Here is a 24,436-nt window from a genome sequence, read left to right on the forward strand (position 1 = left end):
CAGAAGTAGATGCTCAACCTTCCTCCCGAGGAGTGTCTGGGGGGTCTCAACTGCCAGCCTTCTGGTTAGCAGTCAAGTGCCTTAGGCACTATGCTATCAGAGCTCCCAATGGAAACTTTACTACCACTACTTTTTTATATTGCAGGAGTGACTGAACTCTCATCTGGTTAGTATTATAAGTTCTTTCAAGCTGTGCAGAGCACCTATGCAGTACTTTAACAAGCTTGTCATTCCCCGACAACCCAATCCTTCTTTCCTTCACTCAACAAATACTAGGTACTTGATATGAACTAATTACTGTTCCACGCGCTGATAAAACATCAGGGGAAAAAAAAAGTTTCCTGCCCTCCTGGAGTTTATATTCTAGTGGCATTTAAACCTCATTCCCCAATCCTATCACACGGAAGTAGGTTTTACAAAAGCCTTTAGAAGAAACTTAGCTGTAATTCATTTAATACTCTGACACTACTAGGCTTTCTTTGAAAAGTAAATACCTCACAAACTGAGACTCTGAGAGCTGGAAAAGACTTTGGAGATCATTTCAATTTGCAGATGAGAGCAACAGTTACCAATAGGAGAACCATTCAGAACTGTGACCTCCAGCTTTACTGCCTTTTCTAATTTAACACCAAGTTGCCTGTTTTAAGATTATATAGTAAAATCTGTGAGAGCCAGAATTCAACAGGACTACCTGGTTTTTACAGTCTCCCAAGTTTTCCACCTTTCACAGGGTGCAGTCTTACCACTTTTCTATCACTTGTTTTAGTGGAAATTATTTGAATTTTCCTTGTCTGACAGGTTTTGGCCTTACACAGGTTCTGGCTTTCCCATGTTCTACTGAACTCGTGAGAACAGGATATGGTAGAATGGTAGTAGGTTTCCGGGTGACTTGTTCAAGCCAAAAAAGAATTTCAGGCAGTGTGTAAAACTGAAGGAGAGAGAGTTGGTTACAGGGGAGGAAGGCAAAATAGGGGTACCTTTCAGAATACCCTCTCTTCCATCTCTATCCTTATCATGCCCCAAGAATGAGAAATTTGATACAACAGTTCTCCAAGGATATTGGATATAATCTGTTAATGAGAAGATACTTGAAAATAAGCAACAAAACGTAATACAGCATTTAGACCTAGCAAAGGAAAATAACATTATATCCTACCTAATTTGAAAAGTGTATGGTCCCTCTATCTCTATGAACCTTGGCCTCCTCAACTTTGAGACCAGAAGAACTAGATGGTACCTGGCTACCAATACCAAACAGTATGATCAGTGTCACAAGAGATGGCCCCTGATAGAAAGGGAAGAAAAATGTGGAACAAAACTTCAAATTCTCAAAGAATCCAGATTTACTGGACTCACTGAGACTGGAGGAATCGCTGAGACTAGTGCCGAGATACTCTTTAAACCTTGAACAGAAACTATCCCCTGAAATCATCTTTTAACTAAATAGCAGGTTAACTCCCAAAGTAAAGAGAACTGTACTCTTTTAAATTTACTCTTTTAAAATTTATCTGTATGAAACCAAATGGAGAACAGTCACTCTAAAGCATAGCTGAGAAGTCTGGGGGCAGTCAGACGAAATTAGTGGGAGTGGAACAAATGGAAGGGAAACAATGAGAATGTTGAGACAATGTAAAGAATGTAACCAATGTTACTGACCATTATGTGTAGAAACTGTTGAGTGAGAACCTGTTTTGCTGTATACATGTTCACCAAAAATACAATATTTAAAAAAAAGAAGGGAAGGCAACATGATACCAATGAAAGCATCATTTGTGTTAGTTTTAACGTTTTTGTTTTCAAACTTACTTCCCTAAAAATATATACAAGAGCTCTGGTAGCGTAGTGCCTAAGGCACCTGACTACTAACCAGAAGGCTGGCAGTTCAAACCCACCAGCCACTCCTCGGAAGGAAGGTTGGGCAATCTACTTCCGTAGTGATATTGCCTTGGAAACCCAAGGAGGGGTTGCTATGAGTCGGGTCCAACTCGATGGCACATAACAACAACAACAACAATATATATATTTTCAGAAAGCACCACATTAATGTGAAACAGGGAATAAGTATAATAATTGACAAAACATCAATGTAATATTTATGGAATGGGATATTATGAAGCATCCTGTCACAGGGCAAGTATTTTTAAAAAATAACTCCTTTTCCCTCCAAAACAGAGTTATATTCACCTCTTGATTGTAAAAGTATAGCAATCTACACATCTTATAAAACCAAAACCAGTCCTTTAATCTCTCAGAATAAAGATCATAATCAACAAATTTAAGCCTTATTTAGTATTTTAAAAGAAAATATATTTCTAAAAAATTTCCAAAAAACGTAATAGGTAGAGGTCTGCTAAGAAAAAACTGAGAAATAAATTTAATACAAAAAGCAAACTAAAAAACAAACAAAGGAAGATTATATGCGGTTTCAGGAAGAACGTAAAGGAGCCCTCCTCGTGCAGTGGTGAAGTGTGCAATCGCTGTCAGGTTTAAACCCAGTCACTCTTCAGGAGAAAGGACTGGCACTCTGCTTCTATAGAGATTACAGCCAAGAGAACCCCCTGAGGGAGGCAGTTCTATTCCATCATAGGAGTCACAATGAGTGGAAATCAACTCCAGGGCGCCTATCAAGAAGAATTTAAATTGACAGACCAAAGGCCCACATTAAAATCTCATTGTGTCTCTGTGTTTACATACCTAAAATAAAAATTATCATGAGAAGCTCAATCTATTCCAGTGCTTCCAACATTCTTTTTGCTTCCCAGAATTAAAATCCTGGAGATACCACAGACTCTTACCTCATTTTCTACTGTTAATCAGTTATCATGTTTTAGTATTTCTCCCTTCACAATGTCTCTTTTTGAAAAGGTATAAAACGCTTACAATTTCAAAAGAATACTGTGACCATTAAGAACATTTTTCAAAGAACAAAAAATACTCATGTTATACTGAATTGGCGGGGGGGGAAGCTAGAAGAAAAATGTACAATAAAAAGGAAAATAGCTATTATCACAAAAATGGTTTGGAAGGAAACTACCACATGAAAATGTTGTTCTGTATGTTTGAGGGGATTGTACCAAACCAAATCCACTGCCATCAAGTTGTTTGCAACTCACTGTTACCCTATAGGACACAGTAGAACTGTCCCATAGGGTTTTCAAGGCTGTAAATCTTTGGACACAGACTGCTTCATCTTTCTCCCATGAAGCAGCTGGTTGGTTTAAACTGCCGACTTTTGGTTAGCAGCCAAATGCCTTTAACACTGCACCACCAGAGCTCCTGAGAGGGATTATAAGTCATTTTATTTTCTTCATACTTTCTGCGCATTTATATTTCCTACAATAAATGTGCATTATTTTTAAATTTAGGTAAAAATATTATTTAAATAAATGTTTCACTTTACCATTGTTTGTGTATTCTCATTTCTCCCATCATAGCTCCACAAAGCTCCTCCCTTCCCCCAGGATTCTAACAGCCTCTGTCTTGAGGACACTTGCCCAGCTTATGCCCAACTTGAACACTGCTTGTACTCAGGCTTCTATTTATTTCTATTTAGGAAGATAAGCAGAGGCTGGCCATATAAACAATCAACTTAAAACAGGATTTCTCAACCTCTGTATATGAGGTAATCTTTTCTTATGAAGGCCTGTCCCACTGTACGGTAATTTACAGCATTCCTGGCCTCCATTCACTGGTTGCTAGTAGTGCTGCTCCCCAACTTCTCCACAACTAGTTGAAGTTGTAACAGAAAATGTCTTCAGACATTGCCAAATGTCCCCCAGTTTTAAAAGATCTAAAATCATCTCTCTTTGCTCATATGAGTATGTATCAAACCTGAACTTCAATGATGTCTGTCTCTTCTATAATACTCCTTGCAGTCTCATCCCACCTAATCTTATATTTTTTCTTTTAATAAGAGCTTTCCAAGTAGACGAAACTTACTGAAAAATCATTTTCATTCCCAACTCCAATTCTCTGAATACAAAGTTCCCTCATTAAAATTCCCCAACCACCCTTCTATTCACTATATTGTATCTATCTTCCCATTGTTCAGTTCCTCCCAGATTCACTCAGTTTAGTATAACATACAACCACTCTATTGGTAATAGCTGCTTTCTGGTCCCTCATGGTGATCTTATGCACAACAGAATAAATATTGCCTTGTTCTGTATCATCTTCATGATTGCTGGCATGTTCAAGTCCATTTTTGGGGACTACTGTACCAATCAATTTCACTGAGCGTCTTCTTCATCCTCATTGGCCCTCTGTTTTATCAAACATGTCCTCTTGCAGTGACTGATCCCTCCTGAGGAAATGTCCAAAGCACTCAGACAATGTTCCACTGCGATTCATAAGGTTTTAATTGGCTAATTTTCAAAAGGAGATCACTGGGCTTTTCTTCCTAGTCTATCCTAGTCTGCAAGCTTCACTGAAATGTGCCCACCATGGATGACTCTGCTGGTATTTGAAATACTGGTGATGGCTTCCAGTGTCACAGCAACACACAAGCCACCACAGTAGAGCAAGCTGACAGATGGGTGAAGAAGAGCACTAAAGATATATTTTTTGGTTAATCTCATATCCCAAACTACCTTTAAGGTTTAAAGACCTGACACAATTCTTTTGTAAGGCCAATTGGGACCAACACTGCACTAAGCATAAGGGAAAAAAAAAAAAAAAAAAAAACAACCTCTGTTGTCATCTAATGAATTCCAACTAATTCCAACTCATGGTGACGTCATGTGTTACAGAGAAGAACTGTGCTCCATAGGCCTGTGACCTTTCTAAAGCACATTGCCAGGACTTCTTTCCACATGTCTCTGGGTGGATTTAAACCACCAATCTTTTGGGTAGCTGTCAAGTTCTTAAGTGTTTGTGCCATTCAGGACTCCTGTGCTGAGTACAGAGATAACCAAAAGCTCGATAACTGATGAAATAAAATTTAAATACTCTATATATCAACAAACAAACAAAAAATCTCACTGCACCCCCATTGGGTTTCCAAGGGTGTCAATGTTTATGGAAGGAGACTGCCTCATTTTTCTTTCCCAGAGAAGCTGGTGGGTTTGAACCATCCAGCTTTTGGTTAGCAGCCAAATGCCTTACCCACTATACCACCAGAACTCCTAACACTGCTGTAATTAAATATAAACCACTGAGTTCTTAACTTATTTTGGTTTTTAATGCTACTTGTCATGAAACTATTAAGTGTAACCATTCTGACTTCAGAATAACAACTCAAGAACTTTTTCAAATGAAAACCTTAATATATAAAGGTATATTTTAAAGATCCATATGTTTGTAACTGTTCTCTATACTTTCAGGAAATGATACAAATAAATTAAAACAAACTACAAGACAAGTATGAATCTGAACTCCATTTATCTTAAAATATTCAAAAGATTTTTTTGCTCACACACATTATGTCCACACTACAAGCTCAGGGTTGAGATAAGTAAAAGAAATAAAATAAAGTTGTAAACAAAAAAGAACCACATATAATGGAGGCAGTACAGCAGCAGCATGATTAAAAACATGGAGCTAGACTGCTTGGGTCTCAATTATATTAGCTGTGTAACTTCCGTCAAGTTACTTAACTTTCCTGTTCCTCAATCCATTGTTAAAACTGGGACAATAATTCTATCTATCCCAAAATAAAGTTCTCAAAAAGTGCTTAGGACATGGAAAACAAATAATAAATACTGTTATCATTACAATGTTTGTTTTAACCACGTAAAAAAGCCTCAACGTATAAAGTTTGAATTCAATATAAAGTGGGTTTTTTTTTTTAAAAAAAAAGAAGCAGGATAAATTATTTTACATACATTTAAGCTGTTAGGTTGACTTTATTTTTGGAAGTGCTAAATTGGTGATAATTATGAAACTAATTTTTCTTACTTTTTCTAAAAAAAAAATTATTTAATACGCAAAGACACTGACATAGACATCTGTTTTTATGGAACTTTTTAAGCCGCAAGAGAACAAATTAACTCTTCATCTCTATATGTAAGCTAATTTAAGAGCGTAGTAAAAGCCTGGCAGCAAAAAAAAAAAAAAAAATTGTAGCGTAGTGCCTGAGGTACTTGCCTGCTAACCAGAAGGCTTGCGGTTCAAACCCATCAGCCACTCCTAGGAAGGAAGGTTGGGCAATCTACTTCCGCAGTGATACTGCCTCGGAAACTTAAGGAGTTAGGGGTCTCTATGAGTCGGGTTCGACTCGACGGCACTTAACAACAACAACAACAATAAAAGCCTAAGTACTGTTCACAACTTTTCAGAAAATACTGAGTTTTTTCAAGTTGCAACCAGAAATTCTTATGTAAGTATGTCAAGTTTTTGTCCTGCCAAACAAAAGCTCATCTGTCAGGGAACTAAGGACCAGTTAGAAAATAAGGAAATGCCACAGCCCGGGCCTACCCGGCTCTTAGGAAAATGTGTCCTCAAACAGCTCTTCTCAGACGCATTCTATCCTTCCCCTTCCACAGGGTGCAGATGTCTGCTCCGCCCGAGGATAATAAATAAGTGACAAGAATTCTGTCCGCGACTCGCCCGGCCCTGACTCCTTGGGGCGACCCCAGCGACAGCCAGCGCCCCCAGCCCCGACTCTCCCCGCCGCGGTCGGGAAAGGAGGGCCGCGGAATGCCGTGGGCTCCACCGCGCCCCGAGACCGCGGCTTCGCGGGCCCTCTGGCCGAGAAAACTGCGACTTAGTAGTGTCGCCGCGGCTCGTCTAAGCCGAGGCCGGCGTTGAGCCTGCAGGTGGGCCCAGGGAGCGGCCAGGCTCTGATGGTGAGACCTTATCCGGGCAGGATAGAAGGGGGACGCGAGGCTTGTCCAAGCCCAGCATTCACTTACCTGCGCCTCATTGTACCGCGGCGCTTCAGCCCAGTCCTGACGCTAGAAAAACTGCTCGGGTCCGCCTAGAGCGTTCTTCAGATTCTGGTCGGGCCCCACTCACAGCCATTCAAACACAGCCGCGCGCGGCCCGCCGGGATAGCTCCCTCCGCTGGCGTCTCGTGGGCCCCGCCCAACGCTGACCCCGCCCCACTCCTCTAAGGTCAGAGGTGGGGGAGGTGAGGGGTGGGAAGCCGGCCAGGGGAAAAGGACGTATGTCATTAGTGCCCCCTAATGGTTACTAACACACGCGGTAGCTGCACTGTAAGCACTGTAAGTAATACTGGGCTGAGATTTAAGGCTGGCGGTTCAAACCCACCAGCCACTCAAACCCACCAGCCACTCCTCCGTAAGGAAGATGGGGCAATCTACTTCCATAGTGATACCGCCCCAGTAACCCAAGGAGGGACCGCTAGTTTGGTTTTGGTTTTTGGAAGTGTGGGTAAATGACCTTGGAGTAGGGGACAGTCAAGTGGAGGAGACTGATCTTAGTGTTACACCAAATCATGCACACAATCTACTATAAAAATGTGGTGCAGTGAGAGATTTATTGATTCCAATTTAAATGCAGAAAGCAAAATATTGAAATGCATGGACTTTGGGGCTGTGTGACCTTACGTGACTCTGAGCAAGTTACACAAATTCCTGTGTATTTTGATTTCTTCATCTCTTAAATGGTGACATTAACAGTGAACAATTTCATGTTTTCACCACATCAAAGATTCTGCTTCTAGGTATGGCTGGCATCTGTCTCTCTCCCAACTCCACAGGGCCTTCCTATAGAAACAAAGCCTCTTTTCAAATTTAGTCTCTGACATGGACAGAGTAAGCATTAAGCAAAGTAAGCATGTGCATGGGCTTACTTGCAAACTTGTCCTTACTTTGCTTATTAGGTACCCTGTCCCTGGTGGGACTTTGAGGAGGTTGGGTGAGTGAAGAGAGCTCTGTGTTGTATGGCTATTATACAAAGTAAGACATTCCCAGAGTATAACTCTGATTTCCATTAAGTAGGTGTGTTGTTTTCAAGAAAATAAAAATACAACACATATGGGTGAAGTCACTTTCTCTCAAGCCATTTCATCATCACTGTCATCATAAACGAGAATTTCTTGATGACCCATTATGCAAAAGGCATTGTGCTGGGCTCTCATCAGGAGAAGATGGTGAAAGAGTGTAAGACACGGTCCTTATCCTCAAGGGAGGCTGAGTGATGAAGAAACACAAGTAACGGAGTTCTGGGACTCTTAGGGAATCTGCTATGTTAACATAGGAGAATTTCAGCTAAAAAAAGCCCTCGAGGGGCCTGAAGGCCAGAGGAGAAGCTCAATGTTTGAATTTCTGGAGATTCTTCAGGAATAGTCTCTTACAGATTCATCTTCAGACTCAAGTTCTGAAGTACACACCAGTGATGAGCAGCCTGCAGACGTCATGTGCTTGCCAAGCATCAACAAAATTTAAGGTGAAAAAAAATAGAAAACTGGCTTTATATAGCTACTTTTGAAACATATACAAGCATTACCATTTTAGTGTTGAAAATACAGGTCAATTTTCTTTACTGACACTTTTCTAACCAATAAAGTTGAATCTTTTCCAACTGATAAAGTTTAATCTTTTCCCTTGGGGATCAATAAAGTTATTTTTTTTAATAGATAAAAGTAAAACACAACCTATGCATATTTTTATCCCTACTCTAGTCCTTGTGCACAAAAAGTTTCGCCACTAGCCTCCACAGTGGGAAGTCTCCTAGGAAATCTACCTGTGGCCATCCCCTCATTACTTCCTCTACCTTAAATATTCCTTTTAGCTAAGGGAAGAGGCAGCTGAGTACCCTTTCTTCCCCATACCTCCCTCTGTAAGAGGTATAGCCTTCAATCTGGGATGCCGTGTAGAGTAACCTGGAACCATAAACACCCACAGGAAAAAGAACTCTCATGTAAAGTTACAGGCACACTTCTAAGTGGAGAGTCAGGGGACATAATGTGGAGGAAGTTGTGAGCTGGACCAGACAAGCTCAACAGGATTTCGACAGGCAGGGGTTCCAGGCAGGGAGGGCAAAGTGCAATATGAGTCCCAGGATCATGTCCAACCCAACCCGAGCAGAGTGGAGAGAGCTTTGGAGAGAAGAAGGAGCAAACGCTGAAAAGTAAATAGGCACCAGACAGGTTGTGAAGATCAAGCAAAGGAATTTAGAGTTTATTCTGTAAGCAGTGAGGAGACCTTGAATGTTGTCAAGAAGGAGAGTCATGGGTTATGTCAGTGCTTAAGGATTAATCTGTCATCAAGATGTAGAATGGTTAGAGAAGAGAGGGAGGACTGACAGCAAGAACCTCAACTATGAATGTGTTTTAGTTCAGGCTGGAGGTTCAGGGCATCATAGTAGTTACTGTGGTGCATGTCATTCTCATAAGTCCCTGGGTAGTGCAAACAATTAAGTGTTTGACTAGTCACCAAAAGGTTGGTGGTTCAAACTGACCCAGAGGTGCCTCAGAAGACAGATCTGGTGATTTACTTCCAAATCAGCTTTAATGGCAACATCAGTCTCATTGATTCAAACCTAAAAAAACAGCAGTAGTTCATTCATATGTAACAGTATCCACTACTTTGGAAAATCCAGGCAGTTGATTTTGGGAATCAAAGTGAGATGTCAGTCCCTTTTTTCTGCTCCTCTCTTCCCAGCCTTCCTGCACACAGTGTGAAAGGAAGTAATGGCAGTAGGGAATATTTTAGGTAAAGTGGTGGCTGCGGAAATAAGCAAATCTCGCTCCTAGTTTAGAGATTAATGATTGTGATAACCACCATCAATATGATGCCCTCCTCCCTGGGTAGCAGAAGTAGCGATTTTGTTGGTTTTCTTTTTTTTGGTGTGTGTGTGTGTGAAAGGTGAGAGTGGTAGGTGAGAATTGAGGGGTAAGGATACTACTGTTGAGACAGTTTCTCATGCATCTGCCGTTCTCTGTTAACTGTTCTACAGTTGGAAAGCAGGTGGACCCAAAACATTCATGACTATGACAATATTTGGTATTTTATAGACTTTTATATTTGAATCCCAAGAGACCATCTCCCTTCTCCTGAAAGTATATGTTTGAGAGGAAAGAATACTAGCTTTGAAGCAAGGTTCACTTCTCTTGGAAGCCTAGATTACTACCTTAGAGAGTTTACTGTACCGTTCTTGTTTGTTTAATTTTGTTGTTGAGGATATATACAGCAAAACATACACAAATTCAACTATGTCTACATGTACAATGCACTAACATTAATTATATTCTTCAAGTTTTGTAACCATTCTCACCCCCCTTTTCTGAGTTACTCCTTTCCATTAATAAAAATTCATTGCCCCCTAAGGTTCCTATGTAATCTTTCAAGTTGTTGTTGTCACTTTGATCGTATATGGATAGTTCTTAAAAGAGCACCATTCTCAAGGTAGACATTTTTTACTAGTTTAGCTAAACTATTGTTTTGCTTTAAGATGACTTCAGGGAAAATGAAAGAGAAGACATTAAAACTGACTCAATAAAAATAAAGAGAATTATGACAGAATATTATAAACAAATTGGATAACCTGTATGAAATGGACAAATTCTCAGAGCACACAACCTATCCAAACTTAACTCAAGAGAACTAGAAAGTCTCAACAGACCCATAAGAAGAGATCAAATCAGTGATCAAAAAACTACCAATAGTATACCTGTTTCCTCAACTGCAAAATGAGAATAATAATGTAATATTTACATCATAAAATTGTGAGGATTAACTAGGAGAGTATACTTAGCATACTGTCTATAACATAATAAGACTTCAGTAAATGTTAAGTGTTCTTATTAATATTGGTACTATTAATTCTTCTTTGGGGCTAGAGTATCACCCTAAGCATTCTCATATCATTTTTGGTAAGGGTTCCCTGGTTATTAATGGAACTTTTCCAGTTTTGATGATCAGTATTTTCCATTAGTAAGTCATGTTAACAGAAAAGCTAAGAAAAAGTTATTAAGAATATAGATATCAACCAGTTATCCAGAAGATGTGAAGGCAGATCTGATAAATCCATAGAATCTGGGATTGACAAAGCATCAGAGGATGTTAAAATAAAATTTAAAAAAAGTCAAGAAAAAGAAGCCCTGAACCAGATGGCTTCACTAATGAATTCTACTAAACATTTAGAGAAAATTGACACCAATACTGTTTAATATCTTCCAAAAGACACGGAAGGAAGGAATACTCCCTAGTTTATTCTCTGAAGCAAACATAACCCTGATACCCAAATCAGACAAAGATACCACGAGAAAAGAAAACTACAGGCCAGTATCACTTATGAATATAGATGCAAAAATCTTTAACAAAATACTAGCAAACAAAATCCAACAACATATTAAAAGAGTTATACACGATGACCAAGTGGGATTTATCCCAGCAATGTAGGGCTGGTTCAACATTATGTAAATCAACAATGTAATACACCACATCAGTAGAACAAAGGAAAAGAACCACATGATCATCTCTATGGATGCAGAAAAAGCATTTGATAAAATCAACACCCTTTCTTGATGAAACCCTAAAGAAGACTGGAATGGAAGGGAAATTCCACAATATGATCAGGGTATACATGAAAAGCCAACAGCCAACATTATACTTAATAAAGATCGAGAGCTTTCCCCTTGAAATTCAGAATAAGGGTGCCCACTCTCATCACTTTTATTCAATATTGTATTAGAACTCCTAGCCAGAGCAGTAAGACAAGAAATAAAAGGTATCCAGATTAGAAAAATAAAAGTAAAATTCTCTCTATTCGAAGATGATCTTACATCATTCTGCATTTATTGGCATAACTAGGTTCCAAAGACCAGGTGGTTATGTGAAAATTATGTAACTTCCTCTCTGCAGACATAGCTTCAATAATGCCCAGGTGGAGGTGGCAAAAGAGGATCTTGCAGGCTACAGCCTGCTTTCAGGCAGTAGCTTCCAATTCTCCGATTCACAGTGCTCTGCTTTCCCTCAACCCTTACATTCTGGGCTTCCCTCAGCCCTAGAGTTACCACCTCTTCATCTTCCAGTGACTCAAGGTCCTGTGTCCCTTGAGGGGCCCTTCTCCTTCCTGGGACTCTTTTTCCTCCAGCCTGAACCTCCTGTCCTCTGTCCTTCCTCCATTCCTGGCAGCCATTTTGCTTCTTGCACCCCTAAGCACCCTTTCCCCTCAGGCCCCTGAGGTTCAATGGGCTCAGCACTATCAGCTCAAATCTCTTCTGGCATGCAGGGGCCGCTCTCAGGATCACCACCTCCTGGCTGCGGTACCCATTACTTTTTTTTTTTTTTTCATTGTGATTTGGTTGAAAGCTTACAGAGCAAATTCATTTTCCATCCAGCAGTTCATACACACTTTGTCTCAGGACATTGACTGCAATTCCCCACAATGTTACAGGTCTCTTCCCACTTCCTCCCTGTAGTTACCTCTTCCCTGTGTCCTTCCTTCCCATGTACTCCAGTTGCTGCCCTGAGCTGTGTCCCTGTGCAAACACTACCCTTCTGCTCTCCCATGATTGATGACTCCAAGGAGTATGTCTACCCGATGTAAATGTTCACCCCATATGCCTGTCTATTGTTTGTCTGGAAGCCACAAGAGTGAGTTCAATTCCAGACCTGAAAGGTGACTAGGGGCCATAGTCTCAGGGGTTTCACCAGGCTCTATCAGACCAGCAAACCTGGTCTTTTTTTTTTTTTTTTTTAATTTTTTATGATTTTGAGTTTTATTCCACATTGTTCTCCCAATCCATCCAGGATCTCCTGCACAAATCCCCCTCTGAATGGTTGACAGTGGTAGCCAGGTAGTTCTTCTGGTCTCATGGTCATATAGGCTGTGGATCGCATGGTATACCAGTCGCTAGGACTAATTGTTTCCATGAATCTTTGATTTTCTTCATTCTTCTTGCTCTGGATAAGGAGAGACCCATGGTTGCATCTAGATGGCTGCTTGCAAGCTTTTAAGATCCCAGTCACTACTCACCAAAGTAGGATGTAGAATGTTTTTGCATAGGATGTTATGCCAATTGAGCTTGATACCCCCTGCGACCACGGTCCCGAGGCCACAGGTCCTACTACTTGTTCCCTCCAGGTAGCTGACTGTGGCCAAGAACCTGCCACAACCTTGCCCTTTGTCACCTCTACTATACACCCAAACGTTCTTAAAGCACATAAAAATATGCATGTAGAAACATTGTCTGCTAACCCTATACATGGTCACAGGCACATTACTCACTGCCAAGACATGCCTGATTGTTCAGCCTGTCCACCCATCTATTCACTCATAGATCAATGCTTGCTATCACTGACAATGCAGTACAATGCATGAAAAAAAGTTCATCTTTGTTGTCTGTACCTCCCATGTACCTCTCTATGGGTACCCATCACTATTGTAATTACACTACCCCTGTTCTCAGTAATAACAGCAAAATAAATAAAATTTAGGGGGAAAAAAAGAAGATTTCAGCTGTTAATTTTGGTTTCGGGTTTAAAGATTATCTCAGGGCAATAGTTTCAGGGGTTCAGCTAGCCCCCATGATCCAGAAAGGCTGGAGTCCATTAAAATTTGAAATTCTGTTCTACATTTCTCCTATTTTGATCAGGATTCTCTTGTAGAATCTTTTATTAAAATGTTCAATAGTGGTAGTTGGGCACTATCCAGTTCTTCTGGTTTCATGGTGAAAGAAGCAGTTGTTCATGGAGACATAATTTTTCTGTACCATTTTCCATTGTCTGCACAATGGAAATAATAATACTCATCTTTCAGTAAATGTTGTGAAATGAGATATTCTATGTGCAACACCTGCAACAATGCCTTGCACAGAGTATTGTGTTTCTCTCTGCAAAACATTTCCTACTTCTAAAAAAAATTTTATTTTTTGTGCTTGAGATTTTAGAAAAAGCTTTATTGTTCTTTCTTCTTCTTCTTCTTCTTTTTAAAAATTGTGATTTGGATGAAAGTTTACAAAACATCTCCCACTCTTAACTTTCCCTGACCATTTTTTTTCCCCCCTCAAGATACTCACCGAACTCAACTCATAGCAACCCCTCCTTGGGTTTCCGGGGCGGTATCACTACGGAAGTAGATTGCCTAACCTTCCTTCGGAGGAGTGGCTCATGGGTTTGAACTGCAAGCCTTCAGGTTAGCAGTCAAGTGCCTTAGGCACACAATAGGGTGAGAGCTGCCTTGAAAGTCAGAGAACTGGAATTAGACCAGTTCTGGGAGAAGGAATCAATGCTGGGTGTGTGGTGGGCAGGGGGAAGATAGATCCACTGTGTTAGTGATGGCTTGGCAATCAGAACAGGGTAACTAAAAGGTATTGTCATACACAAAATGAGTCCAGTCATCCAGTTGATTGGGATTCAGTATAAGTGAGGCCTCACAATAAACGAACATAATGGAGAGGAATCCAAGGGTAGACAGGCAAGAAGTGAAGTGGGCCAGTAGGGAGCAAGGTAAGAATCATCAGAAGCAGGATAATATCTTTGGGAGGGGGACTTGAAAGAGCAAAGCAGTTCTCTAGCCTTAAGAGATTAGGAAGATTACTGGAGTCCACTTCTCAGAACTAGACTCAAAGGCAGAACCCTTCTTGTAGTGACAAAATTATTTCTGAATTGAAATTGGTTCCAGTTCCTTCCCAAAATTAGCTCTAGGCTTTCAGAACAGCAGTTCTTCAAGATGCTGATAGATTAAAAGCAAAGAACAAAAGAAGTATTAGGGACTGAATTGTATCCCCAAAAAAATACATGTTATAGATCTTAACCTCTGTTAAATCCCACTTGGGAATGGGTTGTATTTGTTACGTTAATGAGACAGGATTAGTGTAGGGTGTGCCTTAAATTAATCTCTTTGGAGATATAAAATTGATTAACCAAGAAGGGAAAGAAGCAGAGATGGGGAAAGGGTGATGCCAAGCCACAGATCTCCAAGGAACCAGGAAACAAGCTGAAGAGACTAGGACCTCCCCCTGGAGCTGACAGAGTGAGAAAGAGTTCTGTAGAGCCAGCGCCCTCAATTCAGACTTCTAGGCTCCTAAACTGGGAGAAAATATATTTCTGTTTGTTAGAGACACCCACATGTGGTATTTCTGTTATAGCAGCACTAGATAACTAAGGTGTAAGGGGGTAGTCCTTCCTTGTCCAACTTTATACTCCTTCCAGTAAAATTCTGTTTATAAAACAATGCTTTAAATCTGAACAGACTGAGGCATTTTATAATTAGCACATAAGAAAAAATACCCCATAGGATCTGGTTTGGTCATTCAGATCATTGATGCATAGACAGTTCAACCCACTCAAATACATGAAATTAATCACCAGAATGAATGCAGAGTAACCAAACCCAGCTGAGATGCGTTACGCCATCAGTACCACATCATTATGACTCATGCTATGATTGCCATTCTTATCCTTTAATGAGATCTGTGGGAATGGCAGTCCTCCCAGCTTCCTAAGCAAGTGCTGGAGGGGAAGCGCTATAATGAGAACTTGTGAAACTGAATTACACAACCGCCCTCCTGAAATGATAAAAAGGTAATTACGGAGGAAGAATAGTATTACTAACATCCCTCACCACACACTGCTAGTTCATGTCACTGTTGACAGGGACATTTCATGACACTGCAGAACCATGAACCAGAAATCGCAGTAACTCAGTGGTAACTAGCAAGGTAGAATCTTACGGAATTTTCCCCCCTTTTCACAAAACCAAAAACCAAACCAAATTCACTGCCATCAAGTTGAATCCAACTAATAGCAACCCCTCCTTGGATTTCTGGGGCAGTATCTCTACAGAAGCTCCTTCCGAGGAGTAGCTGGTGGGTTTGAACCACCATAGCAGTCAAATGCCTTAAGCAATATGCCACCAGAGCTCCTGGGATTTGGAAATTTGAACACAGATGAAAAGGAGAGAAAGTTTCCTCATGCTAAGACCTACCTATCAACACAGAGCAAATTGTTACATGAGTAAAGTAGTATAAACTGGTCCTATTTAGAAGGCAATCACTATAGTAGAGTTACAGTAATACAAATAACTGGGGATTTTATTGAAGCTGCTAAAAGGCTTAGGAGCTTTTAGAGCACAGTGGAGGAACTGGTTGGACCAGAGAGCCAACTAGAATTATTATAGAGACATAATTAAATGGCAGAGAGCAAAAACTTAAGACTTATCTGTAAAATCTTTTTCTCTATATAAGAATCCATTCATACATATCTAGTTTTTAAAATAGGAAATTCCTTGTTCTGGTTCCAACCTAAATTCAACTGCTTAGAGAAGAATGATATGAAGTATTAGAAACAGTTAGCTTAGTCCCTGGGAAAAGGTGGGGGGTGAGAAATAAAAACAAAAAAACCACACTGGTAGTACAAATTATGTAAGAACAACAAATAAAAAAACAAAACTATTGCTGTTGAGTTGATTCCAAGTCATGGTGACCCTGTATATTACAAAGTAGAACAGTTTTAGAGTGTTTTCGTGGCTATAATCTTTACAGAAGCAGATTGCTAGGCCTTCCACAATGCTGCTAGGGGATCTGAACTGCTAACCTTTAGCAATCTCAAACTATGTGTGCTACCCACGGACCTGAAAAACAAAGAAGCCAACTCATATGACTGATGTCTTCTGATAGTTTCTCTACTAAAAACTGTATTTGCTCAAAGGTAAAAAATAAGAGAAATTTAATATTTATTTTCCAATGTCAGTATTCTCATTTTTTTTCCAATTCCAGTTTAGTCCAGGGGGAGGCATACAAGGAGGCTCTCAAAAACTACACTCATTCCTCACTTATCAACATGGTTAACTTCCAAAGACCAGGTTGTTATGCAAAAACTGGTGGTATGCAAAAATGGAGGATGACCACATCTGATCCCAAAATAGAAAATGACTACATCCTTACATAACTACCAAATTACATCATTACATAACCACCTAATTTCATCATCACGAAACTGCCAAATTATATCATTACGTAATTGCCAAACCACCAAGAATCATGGTGTAGCCAAGTTGGCATATAAACTTAACTATCACAGCTAGAATTACCCTTGCCTCTCACCTCAGCATTATTTGCAGATGCAGAAAACAGCTGGGTAGATTTTTCACTATTGTCATAAGTTCAAAATGTCAGATAATGAGATAGTCAATAAGTGAGGACTAGATACATTGACTGCTTGCTTAAATTACTTTATGTAAATGAAAACCTTGTTATTTTAGAGCAACAGGATACTCTAGGTCAGTGGTTCTCAATGTTGGCTGCACAGTAGAATATATGGATGGAAAAAAGTATGCAAAATATATGTTTATAATAAGAGTATAATAGATTTTAGAGCTAAAGGTTACCCTTAAAAATCATCTAATATAACTCTCTTATTTTACAGATGAAGAAATTGAGGCCAAAAGAGTCCCTGACTCAAAATTCAGTTCTTGTGGAGTCAAGCTAAGAATCCAGATTTCTTAATTCCAAAAACAGTTCTTGATCCACTAATATATCAATACTCCACATTCAGACTTCTGGAAATACTTACATTTTCTTTACCTTGCGCTGTGTAGTAAATTACCTGGTAAGGCTTTTCTAGCCATAAGTCTTTGTGAACTCTGTGGTGGAATTTGCCATGAGCAACCAAGTAGCTCCTGATTGTTAGTTATCCACCTGGGGTATTTCTGTTGGGAGCAGCACAAAGTAATTTTGTAGGAAGTTCACTTTCTTTCAGGTGTATGGAATTCGGATGTTGGGATTGGTTAGTCTGGCCACTCTGCCTCCAAAAGGAGGCCTCCTAGAGGCAGAAGGGGTCTCTCTGACTGCTGGCTGAGAAAGACGTGCTGCTGAGAGAAATGTGCTCCTGAGAGAAACATGCTCTTGAGAGACACACATTGCTGGGAGAGACTGAGAAAGACTGCTGGCTGAGAGACGGCAGGCTAAGGGACACTAAGCATTTTTCCTGAACTTGAATTGTAGCCTGGTGCTTCCCTAATAAACCCCAAAATCTGAGTTCTGTGTGGCCACTGCAGTGAATTATCGAACCCAGCAGAAAGGTGGCAGGTGCTGCGGGAGAAATGGTTGGTCAAAGTGCCGGCGGGAGGCAACATGTCTGCTTTCTCAGGAATAGGCCTTGGGCTACTGATGGTGATTCTGTCTTCTTCTTGTGGGGTTAGAGAAGGTTAGAAGATGCAGCCTCCCTGCCCCTTTGGCACCTTGCAAAACATAATTTGTGCAAAAACTTAAATCCTCAGAATTTTAATTTCAACTTGGAACTCAATTTCCATAAAATATTTATTATTTCTAATAATCTAATAATCTTAAAAAAAAAAGCTTTATAGGTAGTAACTTTACCTTTCTCCTGAACAATTCTAGCATTCCTACAAAGCTGCTCCCATTGTTCCATGTAACATTCATTGCATTAGATCCTAACACGTGTGATAAGGAAAAAAAAAAAAAAAAGCTTTCTTACTCAGGTAAATTAAGAAATAAAATTAGCGATTCTTTGCTGCACCGTTTCTTAGGGTTTTAATGTGTTATACTAATAGCACTTAGAATCTCTGGGTTGTATGTGCAGAATAGAACATGCAGTATTTCTCAAACTTATTTGATATTAGAACCCTTCCTCAGCTCAGTCCCAATATCTTTATGTCCTTTGGAACATGTTTTAGCAATAACACCAAGAGGATTCCTAAGATAAAGGAATAAATGATCTGGAGCACTCCACTGAGGCCAACGTTACTTTGATTTGGGTTATAGTTAAAATATTTTTAAAGTAAGTAGGGAAGTACCATAAAAGAGAAAGAAAATGATCAACATTTTCAAAAGTGTTCATGTGAAATTTAAAGCATAACAATAGCATGTTGAAAACACAAAATTACATGGAAACTTTTACCTGAAAACAGTATTATTTGTATACTGTCTTCTAGTTTTTATTTCACATAATTGTAATCATAATATATTATGCCTTTGTATTATATTTACTTTCAATTTCATTCAATAAACACTTACTAAGTATCTGTTCAACAATAGCTTTAAGCATCCTGGAATCAAACATGTTTAACATATAGTGTTAACTCAAGGAATTTAGGATGGGGTGGGGATGGGGATAAGTGCTCAGGGCATAAGTCAACAAATAAAATACAATGTGGTAAACACTATTATGTACAATATATCAGGCCAAAAATCAGTATCACAGGCCAAGTCCCTTGTAAAGCTCGAGATGAGTTTCAAAGGTTCATCAGAGGCAATATGGAAAAGGTAAAAACATAAAAAACAGCAGGAAAATGATCCATAAGTTGGGTTTTCATAATGCATTTCAGAATGGACTGAAGGAAAGAAAGACTTTCCCATTTCTGCTTTGTTCAAATGGTCTACTATGAACATATATTATTTTAAAAATCAGAACACAAGATGGAGGTGGAAATATTCAGTGTATTCAGATCACCATAATCTTCAAGAATCCCAACCCTTCAGTTCAGCTTACAAGGCCCTTTCCAACCTTCTCTCTCAACTGCACTCTGACAGACACCTCTGCCTCCAATTCAGCCATATCAAACAAATAGTCAAAGAAAAGAAAATTAAAAAATAGTGAAGTAGTTTTATCAAACTGGCAATTTTAAAAATTATAAAGCTGGTAGAATATAAAAGGTGCATTTTTTTTTTTTGGTGTGCATTTTAAATGGAAATTCCTTAAAAACATGCATACTCAGATACAATTTTACTTCTTCAAATTTAACTTAAAGTGACCTGGTGGCACAATGGTTAAGTGTTTGGCTGATAGTCAAAATTTGGTGGTTGGAAACCAGCCCGTGGCACCTTGGAAAAGAGGTTTAGTGATCTGCTTCTAAAGTGTCCGTCATGAAAACCCTATGAAGCTGTTCTGCTCTGCACATATGGGTTTGCCATGAGTTGGAATTGACTTGACAGCAACTAACAAAGAAATGCTTACAACAATAATGAGAGGTGTGGGGACCCAAAACACCAGGGAACAACTTAAATGCTCAATAAGGTAAATTATGATACAGGTATACAAGTGAATTCAAAACCCCATCATTACACATAATGGTGTAGGCTGTGATAGGTAGGGGGAGAAAGAAAACAACTCAGATTCAAACATGTTCTAAATAACCAAAAACTGAACTCACTGCTGTTGAGTCAGATCCGACTCATAGCGACCCCTCCTTGGGTTTCCAAAGCAGTATCACTATGGAAGTAGATTGCTGAACCGTCCTTCCTAGGAGTGGCTGGTGGTTTTGAACTGCCAGTCTTCCGGTTAGCAGTCAAATGCCTTAGGCATTACACCACCAGAGCTCCCAACAAGTTCTATAGAGACCCTTTCACTAAGCCTTAGACATGGCAAAGACAAAATCATTCAGGATGAGGGAAACCATCAGCATGAACAACATACATAAGTTGAATGGGGCCGGCTCATTCACAGCCATAGGGCTAACTATGTATCACAGAAAACAAAGGAACCATCACAAAATCATGATTGGTGGCACGTCAATTCATCACTGTTGCAGGAGGGACTACAGAAGTGGGAAAAGGGTCATGATTGGGATAGGTACATAACTGCAGATTAAAAAGGGTTGCAGTATTTTTTTCCCCCCTGGGGCTTGACCACCTGGCCCTCAGACATAGCCACTAGACTATACCAGGACCCCAACCTTTAACTTAAATTAGGTTACATGCAGCTATTTTCTGTAAATCATTAAAGATATACCCAGGCAATTTCCCTAGTTCTTTATGTGAACATAATCTTTCAGCCGCACTCTTCCTAACGGCAAAATGCTCTTCCCTAGGATTGCTCCTCACTTGTCTATCTATAAACATTGTTCCTTTAATGTTCAGAAAGAACTCAAACGCTATCTGAACTTATGTGAAGACTCAAAATGGAGTTAAGTCTCCCGCTGTGCACCCAGCCTTCCACAAACTGTGTTAAAATTTAAGCTATAATACAAGATTTAATGACATTTTAAAAAGACATCACGTGTATGTGCGCTCTTCTTAATAAGCCTTTTACGTAGGGAAGTTGAAACACAAAGTTCTAAACATGACCAAGGTCAAACAATTAGCAGCTGGTGAAGCGAGGATTCAAAAGCAAACCATCACAATTCAGAGCCCACGCACTTTTCTACGATCCCATATTGCCTCTTTACGCACAACTGGGACTGTGCTATCCAGTTCGCAAGGTAACTGTGCCAATTAAACGAAATAAACATAAACCTCCTGGAACACAATGGACGGTCAATACTCAGAAGCTAAGACTAAATAACTCAATCAAAGTTAAACAAACAGTGGCGAAGCCAAGTTTCAAACGCAGGATTCGAATTTTGTGTTCCCTGGAGCAGGTAAGCGATTAAGCAACTTTTCTTAGCTTCCATTCCTAACACAGGGTCAGTATACACTACCCATTTCCCCATAAAGCAGCACCTCAAAGGTGTTCAGCACCCCAGACCCCTTCGGAAAGTGGCTAGCGCGTAAGAATCACTTCTGGAACATCTAAACAGATTCAGCATTTCCTTTCTCTCGAATTCACAAACTCTGTCTTCCACCTAGGTAATTTCCTGACCGGAAGTGACGCATAAAACCAGCGCCGGAACTGTACTTACAGAATAAGACGAAGAAGTAGGGGACGCTGGTGGGGTCTATACGGTTATTGAGTCGTTTTGGAAAGAGGGGCTTAGCGGGTTTGGGAGGCGGCGATTGCCATGACTGCCCAAGGGGGACTGGTGGCCAACAGAGGTCGGCGCTTCAAATGGGCTATTGAGCTGAGCGGGCCTGGAGGAGGCAGCAGGTGAGGTGGCTGGGAAGCCCGACATAAGCTCGGTCATCCCAGAGGAATGGGACCTCGGAAGCAACTGTTTGAAGAGGATGGGTGGGACACAGACACCACTTGGGGAAGTAGTGATTTTTCTCCTGTGCATGTTTCTACGCCCAGAGGATATTTATTTCAGTCCTCCCTTTCTCTGTGGCAAAGGAAGTGCAGGAGATTTCAGCCATAGTTTCTTGGTTTGGTTTCTTAGGGGCCGAAGTGACCGGGGCAGTGGCCAGGGAGACTCCTTGTACCCAGTGGGTTACTTGGACAAGCAAGTGCCAGATACCAGCGTGCAAGAGACAGACCGGATCCTGGTAGAGAAGGTACAGAAATACAAATGTCATAATACTCCTTGAGCCAGTCCTGAGGGCCACACCACCCCTCCTCTCAGAGGCAGCATATGAATGCCTTATTGTGTTGTTGCTAGGTGCCATCGAGTCCCTTCCAACTCATAATGATCATGTGTACAACAGAATGAAACACTTCCCCGCCTTGTGACATCCTTGCAAACATGCCGTTGTTGTGTGAGCCTATTATACAGTCACTGTGTCAGTCCATCTTGTTAAGGGTCTTCCTCTTTTTTGCTTACTCTCTAGTAAGCATGATGCCCTTCTCCAAGGACTGGTACTCTCTGATGACATGTCCAGAGTACTTGAAAGGAAGTTGTGCCATCTTCACTTCTGAGGGACATTCTGGCTGTACTTCTTTCAAGACAGATTTGTTCATTCTTTAGGCAGCCCATGGTATATTTAATATTCTTCACCAATATCATACTTTAAAGGCATTGATTCTTATTTATTGTTCAGCTTTTGCATGCACACGAGGAGACTGAAAATACCCTGGGTTGGGTCAGGCACACTTTAATCCTTGAAGTGACATTTTTGCTTTTTAACACTTTAAAGAGGTTTTTTTTTTTTTTTTTTTTTTTCCTCAACAGATTTCCCCATGCAATACATTGTTTTATTATTTTATTGTGATTTGGGTGAAAGTTTACAGAGCAAATTCACTTTCATACAGCAGTTCACATACACTTTGTCTCATAACATTGACTACAATTTACCATAATGCAACAGCTCTCCTCCCACTTCTTCCCTATAGTTACCTCTTCCCTGTGTCATTCCCTCCATGCACTCCTGTCCCCTGAGCTATCTCCCTGTGCATACACAGCCCTTCTATTCTCCCATGATTGTTCTCTGCAAGGAGTGTATCTACCTAGTGTAAATGTTCACCTCATGTGCCTGTCTTTTGTTTGGCTGGAAGCCACAGGTGTGGGTTCAATTCCAGACCTGAAGGGCAGCTAGGGTTCCATCAAGCTCTATCAGACAAGCAAACCTGGTCCCCCTCCCACAAATGATTTTGAGTTTTGCTCCACATTGTTTTCCTACTCTATCCAGGATCTCCTACATAGATCCCCCTCTGAGTGATTGACAATGGTAGCCGGGCACCATCTAGTTCTTCTGGTCTCATAGTCATGTAGGCTGAGGATTGCTTGGTGTACCAGTCGCTTGGACTAATTGTTTCCATGTGTCTTTGGTTTTCTTCATTCTTCTTTGCTCTGGACAATGAGAGACCCATCATTGCATCTAGATGGCTGCTTGCAAGCTTTTAAGATCCTAGTTGCAACTCACCAAAGTAGGAGGTGGAACAATGTTTTGTGTACTGTGTTATGCCATTTGAGCTTGACGTCCCCTGTGGCTATGGTCCCGAGCCCACAGGTCCAACTACTAGCTCCTTCTGGGTAGCTGGCTGAGGCCAAGAAATGACTATAACCTTGTCCTTTGTCAGCTCTACTATATACCTGGGAATTCTTACAGAACATAGCAATACACTTGTAGAACCATTGTCTGCCAACCCTATATATGGTCTTGGGCACACTCCCCCCTGCATGGACATACCTAATAGTTCAGCCTGTCTACCATCTGTCCACCCTTACATCCATGTTTGCCTTCACTCATAACACAGTACTGTAATATGCAAAAGGGTTCATCTTTATTGTCTGTACCTCCCATGTACCTCTCTCTGTCTTCCTCTTCCTCAATGCCACCATGTTAAGCACTCACATTTGGTACATTCCTCTTCTCTTCACCCAATCAATACTTGCCTCTACCTATCTAACAGTGTTCCCTTCCCTCCCCTCCCACCCCGGTAACCAACAAAGAAAATTTCCTTCCATATAGAAACATTTCCTTGACTTTTTACAATAAGAGACTAATACAATATTTGTCCTTCTGTAGTTGACCTACTTCACTCAGCATAATATCCTCCAAGTTCATCCATGTTATGTGGTATTTTGCAGATTCTACATTATTCTTTAGGGTTGCATACTATTCCATTGTGTGTATGTACCATAATTTGGTTATCCATCTTCAGTTGATGGACACCTAGGTTGTTTCCATCTTTTGGCTATTATAAATAGTGCTGTGATGAACATGGGTGTGCACGTCTGTCCTTGTCCTGGCTCTCACTTCTTTAGGATATATATATACCTAGTAATGGAATGGCTGGGTCAAATGGTATTTCTAATTCCAACTTTTTAAGGAATCACCATACTGCTTTTCACAGTGGTTGTACCATTTTACATGTCCACTGGCAGTGTATGAGAGTCCCAATCTCTCTGCATCCTCATCAGCATTTGTTATTTTCTGTCTTGAACTTTGCTACTAGTGCTGGAGCAAGATGGTATCTCATTGTTGTTTTGATTTGCATCTCTCTAGGAGCTCTGGTGGTGTAGTGCCTAAGAC

At 40.4% G+C, this 24,436-nt stretch overlaps 1 protein-coding gene across 1 annotated transcript in view; it reads left to right on the forward strand.

Moving 5' to 3' along the window:
• The first annotated feature begins 21,588 nt into the window (after positions 1-21,588).
• EMC4 (ER membrane protein complex subunit 4) overlaps positions 21,589-24,436 on the forward strand; it is a 13,732-nt gene continuing 10,884 nt past the window's right edge. The window contains exons 1-2 of the mRNA XM_007940492.2: positions 21,589-21,674; positions 21,904-22,018. Coding sequence (XP_007938683.1) covers positions 21,589-21,674; positions 21,904-22,018 — 201 coding nt within the window. The remainder of the gene's footprint in view (positions 21,675-21,903; positions 22,019-24,436) is intronic.

This window comes from Orycteropus afer, unplaced genomic scaffold, assembly GCF_000298275.1.
Source record: "Orycteropus afer afer isolate SDZICR_OR568_19922 unplaced genomic scaffold, OryAfe1.0 scaffold00068, whole genome shotgun sequence".
NCBI lineage: Eukaryota > Metazoa > Chordata > Mammalia > Tubulidentata > Orycteropodidae > Orycteropus > Orycteropus afer.